This window comes from Phalacrocorax aristotelis, chromosome 1 (genome assembly GCF_949628215.1).
Source record: "Phalacrocorax aristotelis chromosome 1, bGulAri2.1, whole genome shotgun sequence".
In the NCBI taxonomy this organism is placed as follows: domain Eukaryota; kingdom Metazoa; phylum Chordata; class Aves; order Suliformes; family Phalacrocoracidae; genus Phalacrocorax; species Phalacrocorax aristotelis.
Genome location: NC_134276.1, coordinates 55,731,942 through 55,757,869, shown reverse-complemented (window position 1 = coordinate 55,757,869; position 25,928 = coordinate 55,731,942). Strand labels below are relative to the sequence as shown.

Genomic DNA, 25,928 nt, shown 5'->3' with positions numbered 1-25,928 from the left:
TTCCTGTGTCAGGCTCAAAATTGCAGTCATCACCAGCTATGGCACATGATTTTTTAATAGAAGGCAAAACGAGACAGAAATGATGAAGAATATCAAAGCAGATAAAATCTATTTAACTGATTTTAACAGTACTGACCTTCCCCAACCTGTGCCAGGAACACTGCACAGATGAACTCGCCAATATTTTTATTTATTACTATGCTGGGGGCAGGGGTGGGTGGGGGAGCGGGGAGGAAGAAAATAAGAAGAAATTAGAGTGAGTGTACAGTTTCAGGTGTTCTTCAGTATTTACAGAGAAAAGCGATGATGCCTGCTCAGGTCGTTATTGCTTCTAAAATGTCACAGTATCCTGGGATCACGGCAACTGTAGTTGAGCAACACAGGATTTAGGTAATCCTAGATTCAGAATCAGAGGGCTGGATGATATTTTAAGAGGTGATCTAATTTATCTCATATCTCTAAGGAAAAAATCAGCTTTTGCTACATCGTTTCTCAGTGCCTTGCCTTGCCTGTTCTTAAACATCCTCCTTCAGGCAGACGCTGGACCCAAAACTACCTATTTTTGTCCCTTATTGTTCTCGCCACTAGAAAATTCTCCCTAATATTCCATCAGTGTATATTTTAAATGTTTGCTATGTGTCCTAGTCATGATGGGAGTAGAAAACAGATACTTTTCTTCCCCCTAGAAACAGCCTGATTGCACTTTGCATTTTCTTGTAAGTTTTTCTTTTCCAAGTTAAACAAATCTGATTCTTTGACTCCTTTTTTTGTAAGCTGAGTTTCCTAGATTCTTGTCTGATCTCATAATGCTTCTGCGAATACTCTCTGACTGTGCCACAGTTTTCCTGAAAATACTAAAATTGGGCTCAGGTTGAGTTTCATCAAGATCATTTCGAATTGCTTACCCTGTTTTTTGCATGTTTCTACTCCCTTCTAACCTGGTGCGCCTGTGGTTAGGCTCACTGCCTCCAGTCCACATTCCCAAAGCCTGACATCTTCACTTCCCTTCACAATATCCCCAAACACAATCACTTCCGACACTGCTCATCTCCCATTAGATCTCTTCACTAGTCGATTGAGTCATTGATCCATTTCAAATGTCATTTCCCAGCACAATCTGCGGGGCAGGTCAGGAACCTTCTTGCTCAAACACAACCACCTTGGTTCTGAATTTGCAGAATTCCTTTCGAGTGTGTTTCTGAGGCCTTTGCATAGCCAAGACTATGTGTGCTCCTCTCCTGTGCCTATGCAGAAAAAGAAGAGAGTGCCCATTTTTCCCTAGATTAACAGTTCTGCAATAATAGTAGTAGTAGTAGTAGCAGTAGTAGTAGTAAAAAAAACTCTGATCTGAGTCAAAGCACAGGCAAGATTTTTTTTTCCCCTACAGTTACAAAAGAACAATTATAAACAAATAAAATTGAGAGCAAATCATATTTTGACTGAGTAATAAGGCAAAATGAAGGGGAGGAAGAGGACAGATGTGAGCACCTTCCTACAGCTACTGAAGCAGGAGAATATGTACCACAGTATACTTCGTGTACAAGTAGAGGTATTGAGATGTAGGAACTAATCTGCAGGTCTCAGCTCCAGCTGATAACCTAGAGCAACTCAGAATATCCTGCTCTTCTGGTTTTAATCATCACTCTGCACTTCTAAATATTATCTACATGTCAGCTTTTTCAGGAAGTTAATGACAAAATTTACAGACCAAAAATATAAATATATATATATATTAGAAATATACACACAAGCCAAAAATACTTTAGTAAGGAAATTTATAAGTTAAGCTAATAACGAAGTGGTCTTACGTTTAAGATACGGTGCTTTCGTCACCAATTATATCTTTAGGTTGATTCACAATTAAAAATTGCATTAATTTAATATTTTAATCAAATTAAATTACTTTTAAAAGACACTATGGTCTCGAATTAAGTAGACTGTTTCACTTCTGCATAAGGACTGAAGTGTCTAATCAATCAAAATCAAACAGTGTAGTACCTATATGTCCTGGTTTCAGCTGGGATAGAGTTAAAATTTCTTCGTAGTAGCTAGTATAGGGTTGTGTTTTGGATTTTTGCTGGAAACAGTGGTGATAATGTGGAGGTGTTTTAGCTGTTGCTAAGTAGCACTTACACTGGTCAAGGACTTTTTCAGCTCCTCGTGCTCTGCCAGGTGCACAAGAAGCTGGGAGGGGGCACAGCCAGGACAGCTGACCCCAACTGACCAATGGGATATTCCATACCATAGGATGTTGTGCTCAGTATATAAACCTGGGGGAAGAAGGAAGTGGGGAGATGTTCAGATTTACAGTGTTTGTCTTCCCAAGTAACCATTACGCGTGATGGAGCCCTGCTTTCCTGGAGATGGCTGAACACCTGCCTGCCCACGGGAAGGAGTGAATGAATTCCTTGTTTTGCTTTGCTTCCGTGTGCAGCTTTTGCTTTACCTGCTAAACTGTCTTTATCTCAAACCATGAGTCACCTCACTTTTACTCTTCCAATTCTCTCCCCCGTCCCACCAGGGGGGAGCGAGTGAGCAGCTGTGTGGTGCTTGGTTGCTGACTGGGGCTAAACCACAACACTATATCAAACTCCATCACTACAGAAAGTGTTGATATGGCTGAGAGCTGCTGGGTAAGGATTAGGGGAGTGGAAAACAAAGGAGATGTTGTCGTGGGTGATTACTACTGATTGCCCAGCCAGGATGATGGCACTGATGAGTTATTCTATAGCCAACTAGGAGAAATCTCTGGATTGGTACCCCTTGTCCATATGGGAGATTTCAACTGGGAATATCTCACTGCTGAGATGAGCAGGTCTTGGAAATTCTTGAAGTTTCTAGGAGACAACTCTCTGTCACAGGTACTCAGTGAGCCAGCTAGAAAAGATACCCTCCTAGGCTTGCTGTTCGTGAACAGAGAAGGACTCATGGAAGATGTGGTGGTAGGTGGCTGCCTTGGTCACAGGGATAATGAAATGGCTGAGTTTGAAATTTTCAGTGTAATGAGAAAAAAGGACAGCACAGTTGCTGCCCTGGACTTCAGGTGAGCAAACTTTAAGCTATTCATGGAGCTATTTAGCAGAGTATCCTGGGAATCTGCTTTTGAGGGCTTAGGAGTCCACGAGTGCTGGTCAGTCTTTAAGAACCACTTTTTAGTAGCACAGGTGCAGGCAATTCCACTGTGTCCTAAGTCAAGCAAGTGGGGCAGAAGACCAGCTTGGATGAACAGGAAAATCCTCATGGAGCTCAAGAGGAAAATGGAACTGAAGAAAGGTCAGGCTTCACAGGAAGGTTATGGAGCTGTGGTTCATAAATGCAGGGGGAAAACATGAAAGGCCAAAGCTCAATTAGAGTTGAAGCTGGCCAGTGTTGTTTCAGATAATGAAAAGGGCTTTTTAAAGTATGTTAATAGCAAAAGGAGATCTAAAGAAAACACTGGACCAATACTTGTTGAAGATGGTCATCTGACTAATACAGATGAAGAAAAAGTGGAGGCATTCAATGAGTATTTTGCCTCAGTCTTTAATAATACTGATAGGCCTTGGGCTGCCCAGTCCCCTGAGTTGGAGGACCACGAGTCTTTCACATTAGTGACTTTCCATTGGTGAACACTGGAATTGTAAGGAACCAGCTGTATCAGCTGAATGTTCACAAGTCCATGGGGCCTGATGGGATTCATCACAGAGTATTGAAGGAGCTAGTGGATGTTATAGCAGGACTCCTCTCGATCATCTCTCAAAGGTCTTGGGAGTCTGGGGAGGTCCCTGCTGACTGGAAACTAGCTAATGTTATTCCAATCTACAAAAAAGGTGTGGGGGAAGACGCAGGGAACCACAGACCTGTTAGTATAACCTCAGTTCCTGGAAAAATTATGGGTAAGATTATATTGGGTACTGTCGAAAGTCATTTAAAGAATAATGCCATCATCAGGCACAGTCAACATGGGTTCACAAGGGAAAGTCCTATTTAACTAATCTGATACTCTTCTATGATAAGCTCACCGACGTAGTGGATGAAGAGAAGGTGGTGGATGTAGTTTTTACGGATTTTAGTGAGGCTTTTGATACTGTCCCTCACAGCACCCCTCTGAACAAGTTGTCTAACTGTGGGATGAGAAGGTTCACGGTGTGCTGGGTGAAGAACTGGCGGCAGGTCTCACAGGGCTGTAGTGTATGGGGCTACATCTGGCTGGTGACCAGGCACCAGCCATGTTCCTCAGGGCTCAATTCTAGGGCCAGTCCTGTTCCATATATTTATCAATGATCTGCATGCAGGAGAGAATGTACCATCTGCAAGTTTGCTGATGATAACAAACTGGGAGGTGCTGTTGACTCTCCCTGAGGGACAAGAGGCCTTGCAGAGGGATTTAGATAGATTGGAGCATTGGGCAATCATCAGTGGCATGAAATTTAACAAGTCCGAATATTCTGCACTTAGGACAGAGTAACGCCAGCAAGTATAAACTGGGAGAGGAGTGGCTGGAGAGCAGCCCCACAGAAAGGGATCTGGGGGTGCTGGTCAACAGTCAGCAGCATGTCCTGGCAGCCAAGAGGGCAAACCACATCCCAGGGTGCATCAAACACAGCATAACCAGATGGTCAAGAGAGGCGATTATCCTGCTGTGTTCAGCGTTGGTGCAGCCTCATGTTGCATTTCTGGGCCTCACAAATTAAGCAGGGTGTGAATGACCTTGAACGCATCCAGAGAAGGGCAACAAAGCTGGTGAAAGGGCTGAAGGCATGTGCTGTGAGGCGCAGCTGAGGACTTTGGGCTTGTCTAGTTCGGAGAAGAGGAGGCTGAGGGGCGACCTCATCGCTCTCTGCAGCTTCCTGAGGAGGGGAAGTGGAGAGGGAGGTGCTGAGCTCTTCTCCCTGGGATCCAGTGATAGGATGTGTGGGAATGGTTCAAAGCTGCACCAGGGGAGGTTTAGGCTGGACATTAGGAAGCATTTCTTTACCGAGAGGGTGGTCAAACACTGGAACCGCTTCCTAGAGAGGTGGTCGATGCCCCAAGCCTGTCAGTGTTTAAGAGGTATTTGGACAGTACCCTTAATAACACGATTTAACTTGGTCAGCCCCGAATTGGTCAGGCAGTATGACTAGATGATTGTTGTAGGTCCCTTCCAACTGAAATAGTCTATTCTACTCTATTCCATTCTGTTCCGTTCCATTTCATTCCACTCCATTCCATTCTAATATTATAGTACAAACATAGCAATAGTATAATAATATAACATAAAAATAGCTGAAATATAATATATATATAATATAGTATAATAATACAGGTTTGAAAAGACATAAATATCAATAGTAAGACTACAAGCAGCCAAAAGTAATGATACAAGAGCCTTGTTCTTAGGAAATATGTAATTACAACATGCTAACTTCAAATTGCTATTAAAACATTTGGTAGGAGCAGTACAACTCATTTGGGGAAGGGCAGCAAAAGAAAACACAGAAGGTAAAACTGGGGCTAAATCTGAAATGCAGATATCTAAAGAAAGGACATGTCATCTTGAGAATATTGTTGAAACTTTAGGACAAAGATTCCTAGTGACACTGTCAAGGAACTCCACCACTCACTGGGCCTTGGTGCTGCCAAAGCATTGGACTACCCAAGAAGATAAAACAAAATAGGCCTGTAGCTGTTTGCTGAAAGAGTATCCATAAAGTTTCCTTAGGTATCATTAATCAATAAACTGCAGCTCCTACCTAACCTTTTTAGAGACGCTTGAAGGCACAGGCTGTCACTGGTCCTTCTGCTTGGTACCAGTTATCTCCCACTTTCCTAACCAACCCCACACCCTATAGCCACCTTCCTCAATACTAACTTTCATACTACCTACTACTACATGCTGTATTAACGGCATGACCTTTATTAAAAAAATAATTGCAATGAACCTTTTAATATTTTGGTCTCTGTCATCACAAGGGCTTCCTGCTCAGAGAAATACTTCTTTGGATGATGAGAGCAATAAAGCAAAAACACAGAGATCGGCTCTCTGAAAATCTTTCTGACATCCACAAATGCTCGTGTTTTGTAAGCTGTGAAATATATTGATTCCAGAGATACATATCCAGGAGCATAGCAGTTTATTATTATCTCTTCTTTGCCATTGCTGCTGAATGATGTCTCCCAAGCCACTGCATACATAAAACAATACATGTGTTTCACCTTTAAAATGTTTTATCTTCATGTCTTACCTTTTAGCTCTCTCCTGAGAAACCATATATATTAAGAAATTACTTCATTCTTCGGAGCCAGAGAAAGTTTTAAGCAAATAGCTTTAACCTGTTATCATACACTCTGTATTAAAAGAAGTATTTTATAAAGATCAAGCTCAAACAAAAATCCATATTCTCTTTCTCCAGTTGTATTTTGTAAATGCCATCCCAGCTTCTTTTCCAGTACACGTTTAGTTGCTGTAAATTTGAAGGAGGAATGTCTGAAGGAGAATAGAATTCTTTTTTTCCTCAAAATAGAGATGCAGGGACATTGCTTTTTGCTGTTTGCAGTTGAAGCCTGAGAAAAGGAAACTCAGCGGATTCGTTTTCCGAACTAACCCTGACACATACCTAGGGAAACAATGTACTTGTCTCGAGTTTGAAGCTACTTTAGAGAAACACAAAATACAAAAGAAAAGACAAAAGCGTGTCAGAAAGGTACCTTCTTACAACATCTTCTCCATTCCAACATGGGAGTCCATCGGCTGCTGCCAACTCATTACTGCACAGATGATCAGCCAGGCCGCCGTAAAAGGCTCTGTAGAGCCGGAGGTGGCTGATAAATTCTCTGCACAGGGGAACACAGGAAATAAATGACAGTGTCAATCAATAACATTAAGCAGTACTGCTGTTGTGCGTTTCTACAAGAAGATAAAGAATGTGCTTATTCTATTAATCTCTATTGGTTCCAATGATTTTTTAAATCGGTTTGTCAATTTTCTTTTAGATAAATTTGAATTTGATTCTCCCAGATACATTTCAGTAGTTTAAAAAGCTGATACTCTCATTGCTCAAAGTAAAAAAAAAAAAATACTTATGCTCTGGAACAGGAATTATTTTCTTCCAACCTAAAATCTTGCATAGTTGTGATACAGTTTGCAAGGTACTTGTACAATATACCAAAAAATATTTTTTAAAAAGCATAGAAAAAAAAAGGTGTATATGAATAAGTCTTCTGTTTTTCAAAAGTGCTATCAACTAATCCCCTTACACAGTGTTACAAATACTACAAAGAGTATTTGTTAGTGTTATGGAGCAACTCAAGATTTAGCTAAGATGGGTTTAAGATGGAGGTGCTAAGTATTTAGCGTATATTTCAATCACTGTCTGAAAAATTACATCAGTCTTATCATGTGCTGTGCTGGTAGGTTATAAATTATGTATTGCTATTTTAAGTAATTGTCAAGATGCCCAGAGCTAATGATAGGTTTGTGTACATAAATCAAAACAAATGAATGACTTTTTCATTAGTATGTTTTTAACCAGATTGTGATATTTATGTTTATAAATTGTTTGCTTATGTATTGAAAATCTCTTCCTGGGACACCCATTCCTCCTGTGAAAAATTAAAATATTTATTTATTCTAGTTTAGAACATTATACTATACTGAGTTATCTATGACCCGCAGGCCCAAAGAAAGGTACCAGCAAATGCTGTGCTCATTGCTCTGTAAGGCAGCGAGCTTTACTTTGTGTTAACTTCTTGTATGGTGCCTGGAGTTGTGAAAAAATGCCAGAAATATTCTATACATTTCCCTATATTTAGTCAACGTAGGCCTAAAATGGCATAAGGAATCAAATTGTTAAGTATTGTTTACTCCAAATTAAAACAGATAAAACTTGAGTGATTATAAACGGTCCATCATTTTAAAAGCCACATGTTCTTTCTTGTAATTGTAGGGCAAACACTGCACACAAACCACAGTGACTTAGATTTACTACACCTATTAAATGCGATATGAGTGCCCTACTAAGTCTGAAATTGCAGTTCTGAAAATCTCGGGTAGGGTCAATTTTAACTATGCATCATATAATTGCCTATGAGCAATATATTTAAAATATATAAATATGATTCATCCACACTCTCACAGCCATGAATAGTTACATCTTGTATTTCTCCATCCCCAAAATTGCATCCAGCATGCACAGTATGTTTGCAATTTTCCTCCATTTCCCATTGAGTGGGATTGATTTTGATTTTGTCTATGCTTTTGGTTTACATTCTGGATGAAAACTAGCGTTTAGAGAGTCTTCTCATAGTAAACAGTTGGAATTTCTTCTTCTGCACAATCAATCCATGTATAATACAGAAATTGAAATAAATACAGCTACCGTAATATCTTGTGACAAACGGCATTCTAACAGAAAGGTCAGTTATTCAGTTTATTAGTAAATACATCCTGAGGCAAAGCTAAAGTTAATACAGAAATAATAACTGATTTCAGCCCCTGTTGATGTCTGACCGAAGTAGTTGGAAGGGCAGATGGTATGAATGTCAATTTTCACATCATCATCTTCTAGACCAGATAGCATGTAATTATAGGCAGCTGAGCACAAACGTGCAATTACAGCCAGTGGAAGCGGCAGATACGTCTTATCTGATTATTTGGAAATGTTCTTTTTTTTTTTTTTAACATTTTATTCTCCTTGCTAAAAGCTGTCTGCAATGTTAAGTTCAGGAGGAAAAAGCATTATGTACTTTCAAGTATGTATGTTACTAGGGAAGGTTCTGCTTGGATTTTTTAAATTCATCTCACAATTTTTGGTGTCAAAAGCACAGAGGAATTTCCTTTTCTTCTTGTACCACGTAGTACTAGAAAATACCAGCTTAGGGCTGCTGGTAAAAATAATTTAGGAGAAGTTCAGGCAGAGGTAGTCCAGCACACACTTTGAAATGTAAACTTTCATCTGGGAAGCATTTGAAAAATATTAGGAAATAAGGGAGCTCTTAGGAGTCACACATTTAATGGAGTCCTTTTGTTCATTTGTTTTCCCTAAGGTAACTGTCATCAATCAAGTCTACACAGTCCGGGAGAAGCCTGTTCTTTTCTGCTAAGGCCTGTGAAAGTTGCTGAGAGCAACCTGCTGCCACAAGTAAACGGGATGTAAATAAAGTGGAGTTTGACTCGGAGAACAGCACTTCCTTAAAAACAGACTGTAAGCATCCGGTGAAGTTGCTCTTCCATGTGAATTGTTACAGTTGCCATGGGAATATAAAGTGAAATGTAAAGCAATTGTGACTCGTAAGGAAGGAAGTGATCCAGGAGGCAGCAAGTGAAGATGATATCGACTATGAAGTTGTTAAACTGAAACCTATGTCAGCAGATCTCAGACTTCCTCCTCTCTCTCCCTTCTTGTTGCCTGCCATAAAGTGCTTCCAGCATCTGAGGCAAGGGGAAGCCATGGGAAAGCAACTTTGCTTTGCGCTGCCCACTGCCCGTGATGCCCCTAAAGGCTTTTTGGGCAATCTCCCTGATGTCAGTCCAGACACCAGTTATTTTAAAAATATGGATCAGTCTGGGTTAAGTGAGCTTTTAGAATATGGTTTTGTGTCTGCAGAGTGCTAGCAATCAGAAAACATCGGGAACTTGCTTAGTGCCTGCTGATGTGCAAGTTAAATGAAATTTGAAAATTTACACATATAGCGCTAACCTTCATATTTTACCAACATTATCCACTCTTTCAAATACTTTAAACCACACCAAATGACTCTGGTCATATGTCCATAATTTCAGAAAACAAAATCTAGTAATGAAATTACTCTTCCCAAACTATAACACAGCAGATTGTGTTTTTGAAATGCTCCATTCTTTAGTTATTCTCTCGTGATGCATGCCATTGCATTGAATATAATCTGTTCTGTTGTAAAATTAATGGCTTACTTTATTCTTTCTTTCTGGCTGTAAAACTAATGTCTTACTTTCTTCTGGTGGCGAGGGTTTCTTCACTGTCTCTTGAGAACATCTTCAACCCTTGATTATCTCTGTTCTGATCAAAGGAGCAACCTGGAGACTGCGTAGGCTTCCTTACAGGAGGGCCACACACCTTGATCACCTAAAAGCAGAAAAAAGCCACGAGAAGGAAAGAATATATGTAAACAAAATTTATTATGTATCTCTCAATTCAGTTTAAGTCCATTTTAATAAGAAAGAAAGTTCTGTGGACATTAAGCTACGAAAAGTACTACTAATTGTCATCCATCTCAACACTCTATCCATAAAGAATGCAGTTAACAGATAATCAGTCATTTTACAGTAGAAAAAAAACCCAGATAACATCACTCCTCTTGAAGGACTACCAAGTGTATAAGCAAGTCACATGTATTTTATTGATTGTGGCTTTCTTCCTTCCTGTGAGGAAAGCCATTGTTATGCAGACAGTAACACTAACCTCAAGAGAATGTGATGTGTTGAGAACAGCAGCGTATTTCCATTCTTTTTTCTGTAATACACCCCAATCACATTTTTAATACGCATTGAACTTTGTGATTTCTTTCAGGGTTGATGAATTATTATGGCATGTTCAGCACAGTTACCCAGAGCATACAGTGAACAGTTAGCATGGTGGAAACTTGCATTACAACTTTGCAAGATGTAAATTTAATGATCCAAGATGTAAGCTTAATGATTCGGACCATAGATGTTGAAAATATCAAGGGATTTTATATGCCTGGCTTTCTGATCTAGATGTCAATAGACACAAATTCACGTGAACTCCCATTTTCTTCTTTATGAAATGTGATACCGAGCATTTTGTACAATAGAGGATATCAATTCATGTTCATAGCTCATTATTCTTCCTAGTCACTGGGTAAAAATAATTAGGGCCAAACATATTTATTACATAAGACAGACTTCATGCTGGAGATCACATCAGACAAGATATTAAGCAGACCGAACAGCGCATATCTTGTGCCAGCTACCACACATGCACTACTGCAAAATGAATACCGTATGTGATTTATGAAAACTCAGTTTCAATAGGTAGTCAACTTTTTAAAAGAAAAAGGGAGAGAGGAGATAGCTGTTGGCTATAAGACAGGGATCCAATTTCTGAAGCAGAAACATATTCAAAATGCTACCATAAGGAAGAGGAAAGGGTGCATAGGCTATACAACAAGGGTTATTGTTTCCTGTTGCATTTTATATCACCAAATGTGAGAACAGGGAAAGGAAATAAATCTCACATTTCAAGTTACCATCACACACATTAAAGAGAAAAGTGCAAGTCTTAGGGATCACCTTTCCAACTAAGAACTGCTGTAGTGTTAGTTAAGAAATAAATTTAAAATTTAAAATAAAATGAACATATCTAATTTTGACAAGTGAGTTTGTTTTTATGCATGGTGTAAATGGTGATAATGAAAGACTCATTGAATATACTCGTTTAGGCCAGTCAAAGAAGAACAAATCCATATTATTACTACATATGAATAAGTGTTCACCTTAAGAACTGAAAGTGAGGCTAAAGTTGACAATCAGTAGTCTCTTTTGGCTGCAATTCACAAGCCTTAGGCATTCAAGTTATAGTTTGAATCCCCTTCAAATGAGGTACATGAATTTACCTGCAAGATACTTGTCCCTGGACATATGGCTAATGTCCTTTAAGGGACTTAATGGGATACACTCTAAACGTCACTTGAAGTATCCACCTCACCATTTCTTATCACAGGCAGTGTCTTCTTGGACAGCATCTTAGTACATTTGTTCTTGTCCTCAAATTCAGTTTCAAATGTCCCTCACACATTTTCCACTATTTCCCATATTAGCTCTTCACAGCAGATTATTCCACTCTCTTCATCAGCTTAACTGGACTTGTGTTTCCCCCTGTAAGTCTCTACACTCTTTCTAGGCTTCACTCATCCTTGTGCTAGCCTGGCCCTTCAGTGCTGCATTTTGCCACCCTCTGCAGCAGTTTATCCCATCAGTCACTCTGCAATGATATAATGCAGATCTGCCAGAGGGAAAAAATGCTTTTGTCCTTTTACTTGTCTCACTTTGCTCGTATTCTCTTATGCTTACTGATGTGACAGGGAGAGCATTATGCGTATGATCAGCCTCTATGACAAAGCAACTGATGTTTTGGGTTCCCTCAGTTCCAGCTTGCCATACACTCTTCAACAATTCTTTGTCTTATCAAGAATAAAAACAAAGGTTTAACAGACAGAAAGTGTCATATCCAGATGTCTGGGAAGGAGGCTCTGTCCCATGACAGCCATGGGTTAGGTGTGTAGGTTGTTGCAGGTCTTAAGCGCCTTAATGTATCTGAAAGAGGCACCTTAGCTGTCCAGGCACTCTCAGAGGCTGACTGCATGCAGGGTGGGAGCCTGTGAGGGGAGGAGAAACATAGTGGGGATGAGTCACTGACCAATGCAGACCCTAAGCAGATCAGTACCAGTCCTTTGGGTCAGGGGAAAATAGATAGATAGACAGACAGACAGACAGACAGACAGATGTCTCCAGTTATGGTAAGCTGAAAAAACCATAAGTATTCAGCTCTACTAGGAAGGCAGGAGGATCCACAGCTAACTATATTTCTTGAATTTACAATAAAATCTTAGTATATTTTACTTTGACTAAAATGAAAAAAACAAATCAATAATTTTTACAGTCATAGTGGCTTGGAATGTGGACAATGTTTGTTTTGCATGTATTAAATGGTTGCTTCAAAACACTGTCTAATGACCTTTCTCTCTGTTTATCCTCTTTGAGTGAATGTCTCAAGAAATGCAGTGTGCAATACTGGGAGATTTGCATTAGCTGATACATTTAAAAATACACCTTAGTTTAAAATATCAAATCTGACTTAAAAATTAATTTTGAGTAAAATTTATAAACACCACAAAAATCCAATCATTATCTGAAATGGCTTTTTAAAAACTATTTTTTCCAAAAGACATTTTTTGAAAATTCTGAAAGCAGCATTAGTTAAATGATAAAAAGCGTTTGTACAGCCCCACGTACACCTCCGCCACTCCCACAAAGACGTGCATGACAGTAATCATACTGCTGAGAACTCCGTTCTGTTAATGACAGCAAGAGCTCTCACAGCTGAAAGTTAGCTCACCAGCCTTCAGCAAAGTCACTTTCAGACACAGTTTCTGCAGGGTGAGCTACGTCAGCACGTACAAGCATGCACAATGATGATGTCATCATCTGTCATCTTCTTCACATCTCTGACATTTAAACCCCTGGGACCACCGACTGACGACTGGCTTTGTGTGGTGTCGGTTCTTCTTTTTGTGTTTGGTACATCGTGCTGGTACCTCTCACCCAGCTGAACCCAATCTGCCTTTTTTTAACTGTTCACTAGTGGCTGTCACTTTAATGTCATGTTTAAACCATTAACTGTACGTACATACATGCCAAATGAACTTTTGCCTCCCTTACTGGCCCAGTCTTCATTGGCACCCACTTTCTTCACTAAACTTGTGCACAGGAAAAGGTCATATTCTCTTATCTTGCCTTCAGGTGCCTGTTCTCTCCGTGAGCCAAACAATTTATAATCAAAATGTCAGTATCTCATTTCCCAGTACAGGGCTGACATATAGTCTAAAAAATAGATAAATACACTTTCCATAACATGTCTGGTTTTTTTTCTGATGTCTGTTTTTTTCCTGATGCATTCTTTAGCTCTCCAGGAAGGAGTACACAGTGTAATGCCACTTAGTTGTATTTCCCGTGTTTTCTGAAGGGCTACAACTATAACCATTAGCCACATTGTTTATTTTGAGACTTTGGGCAGCAAAATTAACCTTCCAGGTAAAAATTTGTTCAGTGCCATTACCGTCAGTCTTGAGAGACACAGACTGGAGCCATAACTTTGAGAGAAGGGGAATGCTTTCACTACGCTAATGACCTAACAAATGACTGTTTTGCCGCAGTGTCTAATCAGAATGTATTCCCACTATCTTCCAATTTCACTGAAAGGGTATTCCCACCAAATGTTTCCACAGAGTGTTTTTTCTTGGCTTCAAGCACAACATCCTAAAGAAGAGTATAAAATTATTCTCGAGGGGACTGAAAATACCCTGAGAAAAGCGAGACTGAAAAATCACCAGAAGTGTTATTCAGGAGAGAATTAAACATCTCACTGGATTTCAGGAAGAACTCAAGACTGCTGTAAATTTTTTAAACAGGCAACCCTCAGCAACTTACTAGGGGTTTTTCTGTTGTGTGTGGTTTTTTTTTTTTTTTTTCTTTTTCCTCTTTTGGTCAAATGTTCTTAAATACTGCTCAATATTTAAGGGCATAAAAAGAAACCTCAGAAAATTATAAAACCCCTGATTTTCACAGTTCTGACAAACCTATTGTCATTATACTCAGCATGCTGTTATTATGCACAATTTGTATGCCACAGTATGATGACTGGGTTAATTAAAAGCTCTTGTAATAACCATGCAGTTAAATCGCAATTAGTGCCACACATGAACTTTATGGCAGTTTGATTTTGCTTGGTGCAATTACGTAGCATGTCTACTTATGGTTACTTACAGTTGGGAAAACTGGAGCATCATAAACCTTTACATTTACACAGGACTGGCAATGGTGTAAGCATTGTATCGATCATGGTGCGATACGGTCCTCTAAGTTCACATGCTCAATAGGAGAAATCAGTCACAGGGGTCTTCTTCCACTACAGAAATGGTTCTTTCTGATCTCAGCATTTCTACTGAAATTATTTCACATCAAATGACTGGAGCAAACTGAATGCAGAGTCCTGTGGTGCACTTCGAACTAGAGATGCCAAGTCTCAGTGATTAACTATGCCGTAATCTTTAAACGCCACCACTGTGCCAGGAATCCTGAGACTCTCTGTTCCACATTGGGTCATAAGCTGTTGTGAAATTCACTGAAAAGATGAGCATCTTCCAGTCTTGCAGCATGTCTATAGTCTGCTTCACTTGTTCTTACTGCTGTGCATAGAGTAACAGGGACAAAACACTTCTCTGGGTATAAAACCTCATGGACTTAGACTCAGCTCTAGCTGGGAACCAGAACCAGGAGTCCGAAAATTGCCCCTTCTTTTAACTGTTTCACGCTTGTTTTGGTAAGCATAGCAAGTGCTGTAAGTTTTTGATACATATATATCCAGGGTTTTCTGTAAATGGGCTATGTGTCAAGTATTCACTAGAATGACTCAGTCTTTCAGACCTGTAAGCTATCAGTGTGGCCATAGTCCATGCAGGCATTTAAAACTGCTTTTACTTAATGCATGTTTTAGTTAGTGATTAGTCTGGTGGCTTTCAGTTCTAGCTATCGGATCACAAATTTGCCACCATCCCTTACAGTTAAATCCCCTCAAACACTCATGAGCTGAAGCCTAATAACTCTAAAAAAAAGCTAGAATGAGATGGCAGGGATGGACTGGTTGAAAATACATCTGTTACAAAAAAGATGTGGTTAAGTTGATTTTATTTTATTTCCTAGGAATACACAAGTGAATACTTTCTTCGAGAAACAGATTCTTGATGAGTCACAAGCATTTCCAGCAACATATTACTAACCAAACTACCTGAAATATTCATCCAGAAAAACAATGCATTAAATATTTATGAAGTTTCCTTGATTCAGATTTAACCCTTGCAAGTGGATGCGTAATACTTTCAGGTAGATGGCCGTGTGTCAGACAGAGTAGAAAAAGAAGACCAATATAGCATGCTCTTTTTTTGCACCTCATTCTGCCAGCTAGCCTCTGCGAGCAGCACAGGAGCGGATGGCGCCTCTGCCACGAGGCAATACAGGGGTTTGCCACTTTCCGATCATCCAAGCAGGTGAAAATGAAGATTTCTCAAAGTAAGATTAGCTTCTCCTTTTAACTTGTAATAATCTCCAGCTGAGCTCCAGCTGCAGGAGCCAACGTATCCACATGCTTAGCGCCAGTTTCGCTGGTTTGTCTTCTTCTAGGTAAACCACAAGAGGGAGCACCAGCATTTCAGTATTTCCAAGCACCTGAGCACGGTTTTATCGTTGCTGCTTAAAGCAGTTGCTTGTTTAGTATCAAACTTCTGTTGCAAAGAAACGTGTATTTTGATGTGCGAGAGCGTGCACATGTGCATGGGAGATTAAAGTGTTCCCTACTGAGACAAACCCAAGCTCTTGGAAACAGGCAGAACAAGCGTTTGGTACAATAGGCTGCTTTTCCTTCAGAACAGGAAAAAGATGTTAACGAGATTGTCTTAGGAAAGAGCAGTGGAGTACCACCAGTGTTTACAACACAGGAACATCATGCAGAAACAGTGTATTATTTCCTTTGTTTTCTCGTACGTTTTGTGTTCTTTATCTGTGACTAGTTGTCTCTTTCTCCACTGTAGCCTCAGAACTCTTGGCAATATGTCTTAGGCATCCAGAACACTTAAGCAAGCTCTAGAGTTACAGTGGCAACTTATAATTTTATAAGTTTCATACATAGGTTTAATATTTTTACAGGACTTCCAAGAGAAGTCCAAGACAAGCTGAAAAGGTGAAAAACGCCCTTTCACCCATTGTGAAAAACAGCCTAGAGAATTACAGAGTAAAGGTGATACTTAGAACAATGCATGCACAAATTATTAAACACTCCATTTATAATCACCTGCAAGACAAATCTTAAATGGACTTGCCAAATAATGATAATTTCAAAGCAATTTTATTCAAAATTGTAATTAAAAGCTTGGGTAATACATGAAAATGTGCGTTTATAATTTTTCAAGTGAGATAGAGTTTGAAGTGGTTTCAAGCGCGAGAAATAACCAATCCATTTCAAAACAACATTGTTAAATGTAATAGTTTGCCCCACACCCAACCTGATGGTATTGAGCAAAGATAAATTCAAACTGCAGATATACAAAATACAGACTCACCAGCAAGGCAGTGGTAGCCTAATCAGAAAAAAACTAAGAGGATTACATGTTGCAAAAAAATGACAATAATTTTCTGTAATATATAAACAAAAGTACAACTTGGAGATAGCGAACTAATTATTCCACTCTGTTTGGCACTAGTGCAGCACCAATGCCATTGCTGTACACCCTTCTGGGGAAATCAACCGTCAAGATGGAGGACCAAGGAAGAGACAAAAATGCTAAGAGTCTACAAACCAGGTTTGTTTTTTTTTTTAATCAGTGATTTTTTAAATGGTTTTGCAAAAGACTGCTGTCCAAGCTGTTGGATTCTGGGAGCCACAGTCCACAACTTTCATGTGACTGAGAGTGGTATCTTCCTTCTACCTCCCCATCTACCCAAAGCAGTGCTTCAGCCCAAGTTCTCGAGACTGTTCTCATATCTTGTCAGTTTTTAATTATCTCTGATTTCCTTCATAGTTTTGCATTTTCTGATTGTAAAATAAAATCTAATAGTCCATTAAATATGAGTTTCTTAATACACTTTTAATTTGTGTCTTCTGCTCTTTAATTACTAAAACCTTAAATGGTTTTAATTCTGCTGTTCCTTTCATGAGGGACTAATACTCAGCAAGTCTGGCAGTAAAAATAGTTTCTCCTTCTGAATGGGGGTGGGGGGGAAGGAAATGATTTTTTTTTTAATGGCTTAATGTCAGGGGAAATCCTAACGTTCTCAGCCAAGCCACCCTGCAGACAGAAAACAGCACTGCCAGTTCAAACTCTTCAAAGGCAGTTCAACAAAACTGCTTCTTGTGAGAGGCTGCCAGCGCTCCCGATCCAAGTCTGCTTCAGTGGATGCCAAGGTGTTCAGTGAAAACACTCTGTGGTTCTCCTCTGAAAAGCAATTATATAAAACCGGCAGTAGACCTTTCCAAAGATCAGCTGCCTGTGTGTAGTTAGACTGATTTATCTATGCTCTCTAGTGGTTAAAATACACTTTATCGCTCCTTACTTCTGTGTGCCCTGCAAGTATGGCTCTGACGTAGAGGGCTAACATTATACTTTGTCTGCTACACGCAGAACTGTTCATTAAATCTAAGCCTAAGTCTATCCAGGGTCACCTGTGTAAGCCAAAAGAAATTCAGTAGGAAAGTTACTGTCAATGAAAGCAGAAATGAGGATCTATAACCTTTATCAGGTATGTTACTCACTTAAAACAAAAAATATATTACAACTTACAACACATAAAGAATTTGTGGAAGCAAAACAAGTTGGCTGCGTCAGCATTCTGCACGATGTGTTTACACTTTGTGGCAGGCTGCAATTTATGTTCAAAAATTGTGAAGACAAGAGCAGTTTTGTAAGTTCTGCAACAGAATTATGTAAGTCAATAAAATCACACACACAGTAATAGTCACAATGCATTATTTCATTTAGCATAAAACACTGTCAACAACTCTTTAGATAATTGGATGGTTACCTTTTCATGATAATTAAGAATCAAAAGCCATCTGGAAAAAAAAAAAGGGAAAAACCCGCTATCAGTTAGTCGGCATTTCAGAGAACCTAGGTTTTTCACCCCCATTCCAAACTACATCTTACGAGATTAGTGGTTTTGCTTCTTGGGTCTGTATATTGTGTTCCAGTGTCTCCTCACCCTCTTATTTGAACCTAGACAAACCAGTTTTCTTTGGTGATCTTTTGTGATATACAAGACAGTCACTTATTCATACATGTTCATGTCATTTCAGGAACCAAAACAGTCTGAAAAACTATGTTGCTTCAAAACCTCTGGATTTGCCCTCACAAAGTTTTCCTCTTCCAGTACAAAGGGTTGGTAGTGACTTAAGGGCCAACTGAGACACCAGAAGTCTGCTCAGTGAAGTGGTTCTCTTTGTGAACAGTTATTCTGTTTCACAATGAAAAAGGAAGACCGGAGAAAAAAGAAAACATGTACACAGCCTACAGAAAGGATTCTCAGTTGACTTCTTCCTTTACACTTGTTCATGCCTCTAACTTGGCTTTGGGGAAGGAGTGGAAAGCCTCCTTTCTTCTCTTTCTGCAAATACAAAGAACGAAACTCCACCATTTTCAGCCTCTTGGAGCATCTTCCTTACCTTCAGTTCAGCTCCCCAGTGGACACATTCAGACAAGCCTGTCATGGTGCCAAAGGAGATTTAGACATCTAGCATGTCACCTAGAACCAGAACACGATGGCAGCCCAGACTGCTTACTCCACATTTTTCAGACCTCTGAGTTCCTATGCAGTCAATGGCAGAGGAAGGTCATTTTGGATCTGTGCATTTTGCTCAAATTTTGCCTAACCTTCTGTTAAAAAAAGAAAAAAGGGAGGTATATTAAAGATCCTATGCTCTCCTGATAAAACAGATCTCAATCTTAAGAAGGAAGTGCAGCAAACGGAAAGATCTAACAAAAGGTCCAAGTTATTTCAAATTGTGAAGTGGATTTGCTCTAAACACATTAAATAGGAATGCATAACGGATGCCATGATGTTTTCCTAAATTATTTACTTGGCAGTCTATATTGAACATACCTTACTGAAACCTGCACTCCTCAGCATTGCTTGCCAAAGCCATGTGTGTGTGTTGATAAGTCCAGTGGGTTGACCTTGGCTGGCTGCCTGATGGCCACCCAGATGCAATCTCACTCCCTCTCCTCAACAGGACAGGGGGAGAAAATGAGATGAAAAAGCTCGTGGGATGAGATAAAAGACAAGAAGATTGCTCACCAGTTACTGTCATGGGCAAAACAGCCTCAAATTGGGGAAGATCAATTTAATTTATTGCTGATTAAAAATAGAGTAGGATGGTGAGAAGCAAAGATAAAACTAAAAATGCCTCCCTCCTAGCCCCCCTCCCTTACCCCAGGCTCAACTTCACTCCTTTGTTCCCAACTCCTCTGCCTCCTCTCAGCCCCCCAAATGCTGCAGAAGGGGCAGGGAATGGGGCTGTGCTCAGCCCATAACACTTTGTCTCTGCTGCTCTTTCCTCCTCACACTTTTCCCCTGCTCCAGCATGGGGTTCTCCATCTGCTGCAGTGTGGAGATCTGCTCCACCATGGTCTACTGCCCAGGCTGCAGGGGCACAACCTGCTTCACCATGCTCCAGGGGCTGCAGGGGAGATATCTGCTCCGGCACCTGGAGTACCTCCTCCCCCTCCGCCTTCTCTGGCCTTGGTGTCTGCAGGGCTTTCTCTCACACATTTTTCCTTCACTCCTCCCTGACATGCATCATTTTTGCACTTTCTTAAATATATTTTCCCTGAGTTGCCACCACCGTGGCGGTGGGGCTCAGCCATGCCCTGGGGTGGGGGGGTTGGAGCCAGCTGGAGCCGGCTGTGTCTGGCATGGGGCAGCTCCGGCTGCTCCTCACAGAGGCCACCCCTGCAGCCCCCTTGCCCACGCTGGGCACCTGCACCCAGTGCAAGAAGTAACTCCACTGTAGGAGCTGCTGGGGAGGAACCTGGGCAATTTGGCAAGTGAATTTTAAAAAGCACTTTCCAGAAAAGCGTGAGACATGAACTTGACACTGGATTTGAACCTCTTCTCACCAAAGGTGAGAAATATGAGCTCTCTCATTGCCATAAATGAAAGGAAAATTGGCCGAAAGAAGAGGAGTTGGAAATTATGTGTCTTGAAACAGGTACCAAAAGCTGTGCCACCATGTACTCAAATGCTGAGGAGCCAAGGAACATAGCAATTGACTTTATTTAGAAAGACATGGTTTCATGGCTTCATGTCCTGCTCTTATATTTAAGAAGTTCCTCACAGAAATGAGTGATTCCAGTGCTTGCCACAGATCTGACAGTGTATCATAAACCTTAAAATAAAGACACTAACAGAATATTAGCAAGTGTATGTCCAGCAATGTGTACCAATTTTATTTTTTCTTTCCAATTGCACTTGAGAAGTAATGCCCTGATAAATGAAAGAAGATCATACACTAACATACATTTTTCAAAATGTGTGCATAACTACGGATGCATCATTGCCTCTGCTAATATTCTATGCCTGATTTCAAGCCCTTTTTCTACATATTAAAAGCAAGTAGACCAATTGCACTGGAAAAGGACACTGATTTTGAGCAGAATTCTGCAGCATAGAGCTTACAACCGGGACTCCATATGAGAGATGCTCTGAGATGCTATCACCACTATTTTTATGTTTAAAATTGTAGAGGATTTTGCTGTTATTTGGAAAACATCAATTTTAGTTACAAAATCTGTGAAAGAGCATGGGCATTTACTGTGGTAGCATACAGTCTGCGGCTATAGTCAAGACTACAGAAATAAGGGTAATACTTCAGATCTCAGTAAGTGCAAGCTACTGAAATACGCAGCAAGGATGGACCAAACCAGAAAAGATGGGAAGGGCTGTCAAACGACCAGGTACGTTTAGGTAGGAAAAAGGCTACGATTTAATGAAAACAACTTTTCATTGGTTACAAACAAGCCACATACAATTGCTTTGTTGATTCTCACTTTGTTTTCGAAGTTCTCCATTCTCTTTTCTGATGAACAAAGCCCACTTCAGCTTCAGAAGAAAACTTTTTACAGCAGCAAGGAGTTAAAAGCTTTGAAACAATGGGGAAGTGAAATATAACACTGGAGGACTCTGAACTAGATGGAGGTCATGACACAGTACACTTACTCCATGCTACATTAGAAAAAATGACTGATGTATTAAAATATGTCATACTTTACTATACAAGCACCACAGTTTTTCACAGCTACCTATCAGATGCGTATCTGTGAATGGAGAGAAATGGAAGTGATGGTGTTCAACTGTGTGTTAGGTTAGACATCAAGCCTTCCTTTAGAACACAATGATATCAGAATACAGACATGTGTAACATGAGGACTTTAAATCCAATTACTGTTCAGCAGTTTCCATAAATCAGTTTATTTCAATCTTGTGAAGAAATTTAAATTCATCAGTTTATCAAAATTTAAATTCAGCAACGTAATTACGGCAAGAGACATATGCCAAAAGCTTCAGGCAGAACTCCACAATTTTATTGCAAAGTCCGGTTTGCTGAAAATTATATATTTGATTTTTTACTTTTTTAAAAGAAGTATCAAAGAACTATATGGCATGTTGCTCACTTGGGGTTTGTCTTTTACAAACTGGTAATGGGAATACACACTTGCTGAAAGTTAAAGGAGTACGAGGCTGAGTCTAGTTAGATAGTTTGGTGATAAGAACAATATAATTAATTTTCCCACAACATCAAATTTAGGTTGTATCTGTGCAATCTCTAATCCAAGGCTCATTTTCCCTCCAGTTTATCATCAATACCTCCACTTCTCTTGAGAACAAAAGCAGCTATTGTTGATATATAGCTTTGCGACCAACTCCTTTGAGAACCTCTGGGCTACCTTATCATCCTGTCCTGGGGAACTTCATCCAGGCTTTGAGATCATATAAGGACCGATTCATTCACTTTTTTTTTTGACCAAAGATCTGTGATATAGACAATGTATGCTGTCTTGTATAGACTCAGTTTTAACAGCATATCGTGGTAGTGAATACCTTGCATGGCAATGTTCATCAGCCATGAAAGGAAGCCAGTGCTCACATCCTACACTAGAAGAACACCATGAACATGATTGGTTCCTGCCTTGTCCATGATGCCCATATGTGGGTCCTATCCCACCACAGCTACTGATTCAAAGATGGCTGGCTCCTTGGTAAGAATATTCCCGATGCACCCACCTTCTAAGTCATTTCACAGAATCAGAGAATTGTTTAGGCTGAGAGGGCCTTCTTGAGGTCACATAGTCCAACATCCCTATCCAAGCAGGGACAGCTACATTTGGTTGTTCAGGTTCATGTTTAGTTGGGTTTTGAGTATTTCCAAGAACGGAAACTCCACAGCTGCTCTGGGCAACCTGCTCCATGGAATTTCACATTTTTTTAATTTCTGCCCATTGCCTTTTGTCCTGTCAGTGGGCACCACTGAAAAGAGCTTGGCTCCTTCCTCTTCACTGTTTCATATCGGGTGTTTATACACATTGATGAGATTCCCCCTGAGCCTCTTCTCCAGGTTGAACAGTCCCAGCTCTCTCAGCCTCTCCTTAATGTGAAAGACGCTCCAGTCCCATAATCATCTTTGTGGCTGAACTCACTTGAGTCAGTCCATATCTTTCTTGTACTGGGAAGCCCAGAGCTGGACACAGCACACCAGATGTGGCCTCACCAGTGCTAAGCAGAAGGAAAGGGTCATCTCCCTCAAACTGCTGGTGACACTCTACCTAATGCAGCCCAGGAGGCAGCTGGCTGCCTTTGCTGTGCAGGTGCATTTCTCATGTTCAACCTGGTGTCCACCAGGACCCCAAGTGCTTTCTTGCAAAGATGCTTTCCAGTCAGTCAGCCCCCAGCATGTACTGGTTCATGGGGTTATTTCTCCCCAGGAGTATGATTTTTCATTTCCCTTTGTTGAATTTCATGAGATTCCCCTCAGGCCAGTTCTTCAGTCTGCCAAGGTGCCTCTGAATGGCACAACCATTGGTGTATCAGCTACTCCTCCCAGTTCTGTATTGTCTGCAAACCTGCTGAGGGTGCACTCTGTCCCATTAGCCAGGCCATTAATGAAGACATTAAACAGTATTTGCCCCAGTATCAACCCCTGAGGTACAGCCAACTGTTCTTTGTGTCACTGATCACAATCCTCTGGCCCCCGCCACTCATCCAGTTTTCAGTCCTCCTCACTGTGCACTTTGTCAGCTTATATTTAAAGATGTTGTAGGAAACAGACCCAAAAGTTTAGTAAGGTCGAGGTAGACATCATCCATTGCTCTACCCATATCCTATCAAGCTGGCTGTCCTATCAAGAATATCAAGTTGGTTAAGTATGGTTTCTCCTTTGTAAACCCATGCTGATTACTCCCAATCACCTTCTTCTCCATGTGTTCGGAATGGTTTCCAGGATTAGTTGCTCCATCACCTTTCCAGGGATCAAGGTGAGGCTGACTGACCTGTAGTTTTCTGGATCCGCCTCCTTACTCTTTTGGAAGATAGGCATGACATTTGCTTTCTTCCAGTCTTCAGGAACCTCTCCCAGTTGCTAAGACCATTCAAAGATAATTGAGAGTGGCCTCATAATGACATCATCCAGCTGCATCAGCACTTGTGGGTGCTACTTGTCAGGCCCCATGAACTTATGTATATCCAGTTTGTTTAAGTGCTCTAAGGTTAGTTGCCTAAACCTGTTCTCCTTCACTGAGGTAAGTCTTCATTGATCCAGACATTCCCCCTCGTCTCTGGGTCCTTGAATTTCTGAAGGCCAGCCTATAGTATAGTATAGTAAAAACTGAGGCAAAGCAGGCATTCAATACCTCAGCCTTTTCTGTGTCCTGTGTCACTGTTCCCCTGCCACAGTCAGCAACAGGCACACATTTTTGCTTGCTGTTTAAGTACTTGTGGAGTTCTTTTTTGCTGCCCTTCCCATCACTTGCCAGATTCAACTCCAGGTCAGCCCTGGCTTTTCTAACCCTAACCCTGCAATACTGGACACCAACTCTATCTCCTCTTGGGTCATATGCCCCTGCTTCTACCTCTTTTTGTAAGTTCAGTCAAGAGCTCTTTGCTTACACCATGCAGGACTCCTGATGCCTTTGCTTGATTTTCCATTTCTCAGGATAGAGCTTTCTTAAGCTTAGAGGAGGTCATCCTTGATTATCAACCAGCTCTTCTGGATCCCTCTACTCTCCATAGTGATACCCCATGGGATTCTTCCAAGCAGATCTCTGAAGAACTTGAAATCTGGTCTGCTGAAGTCCAGGGTTGTGTTCTTCCTTTTTACGCTGCTTTCTCCACTTAGGATATTGAACTCTTAACACCTCAAGGCCGCTCCTGACTTTCACATCCCAGACACATTCTTCCTTGCTTGTAAGTATCAAATCCAGCAAAGCACCCTTCCTTGTTAGCACCTATGCCAGGAGGTTGTTGCCAATGCACTCCAGAAATCCCCTAGATTGCTTGTTCACTGCTGTGTTGCCCTTCCAGCAGATACCAGAGTGGTTATAATTGCCCCAGGATGTGTGCCCCTTCCAAATCAACATCTGAAGCAAGGAAAGATTGACAGGCAGCACACTGCTCTTGACTACTATCAGCACGATAGAGTGTCCTCTATCCACAACTCCTCTCATGTTTTCCCCCTATTTTTGAAGAAAGTCTTCCTAAGGAGATTCCATCTATTCATAGAATCTTAAAGGTTCGAAAAGACCTCTAGGATCATCAAGTCTAACCGTCAACGCAACACCACCATGTCTCCTAAACCATGCCCTGAAGTGCCACATCTACACATCTTTGAAATACCTCCAGGGGTGGTAATGCCACCATCTCTCTGTGCAGCCTGTTCCAATGCCTGACCACTCCTTCAGTAAAGAAATTTTTCCTAATATCAAGTCTAAACTTCCCCTGATGCAGCTTGAAGCCATTTCCTCTCGTTCTATAGCTAGTAACTTGGGAGAAGAGACCAACACCCACCTCACTACAGCCTCCTTTCAGGTAGCTGTAGAGAGAGATAAGGTCTCCCCTCAGCTTCCTCTCCCCCAGGCTAAACAACCCCAGTTCCCTCAACCTCTCCTCATACGACCTGCTCTCCAGACCCTTCACCAGCTTTACTGCCCTTCTCTGGACACGTTCCAGCAACTCAATGTCCTTCTTGTACTGAGGGGACCAAAACTGAACACAGGATTCGAGGTGTGGCCTCACCAGTGCCGAGTACAGGGGCACGATCACTGCCCCGCTCCTGCTGGCCACACTATTCCTGATACAAGCCAGGATGCTGTTGACCTTCCTGGCCACCTGGGCACACTGCCGGCTCGTATTCAGCTGGCTGTCAACCAACAACCCCAGGCCCTTTTCCACTGGGCAGCTCTCCATCCACTCCTACCCAAGCCTGTAGCGTTGCACGGGGTTGCTGTGACCATAGTGCAGGACCCAGCACTTGGCCTTGTTGAACCTCACACAGTTGGTCTTGGCCCATTGATCCAGCCTGTCCAGGTCCCTCTGCAGAGCCTTCCTACCCTCCAGCAGATCAACACTCCCACCCAGTTTGGTGTTTCCTGCAAACTTACCA

At 41.0% G+C, this 25,928-nt stretch overlaps 1 protein-coding gene across 4 annotated transcripts in view; it reads right to left on the bottom strand.

Moving 5' to 3' along the window:
- Nucleotides 1-25,928, bottom strand: part of GPC5 (glypican 5) — a 763,124-nt gene that overhangs the window by 600,924 nt on the left and 136,272 nt on the right. For 3 of the 4 annotated variants that reach the window (XM_075089583.1, XM_075089590.1, XM_075089601.1), the window contains exons 4-5: nt 9,925-10,058; nt 6,667-6,792 (exon numbers count right to left, since the gene is read on the bottom strand). In XM_075089583.1, coding sequence (XP_074945684.1) covers nt 6,667-6,792; nt 9,925-10,058 — 260 coding nt within the window. Of the gene's footprint in view, nt 1-715; nt 1,245-6,666; nt 6,793-9,924; nt 10,059-25,928 lie in introns of those variants that run through there. The other variant, XM_075089612.1, reaches the window with a different exon arrangement.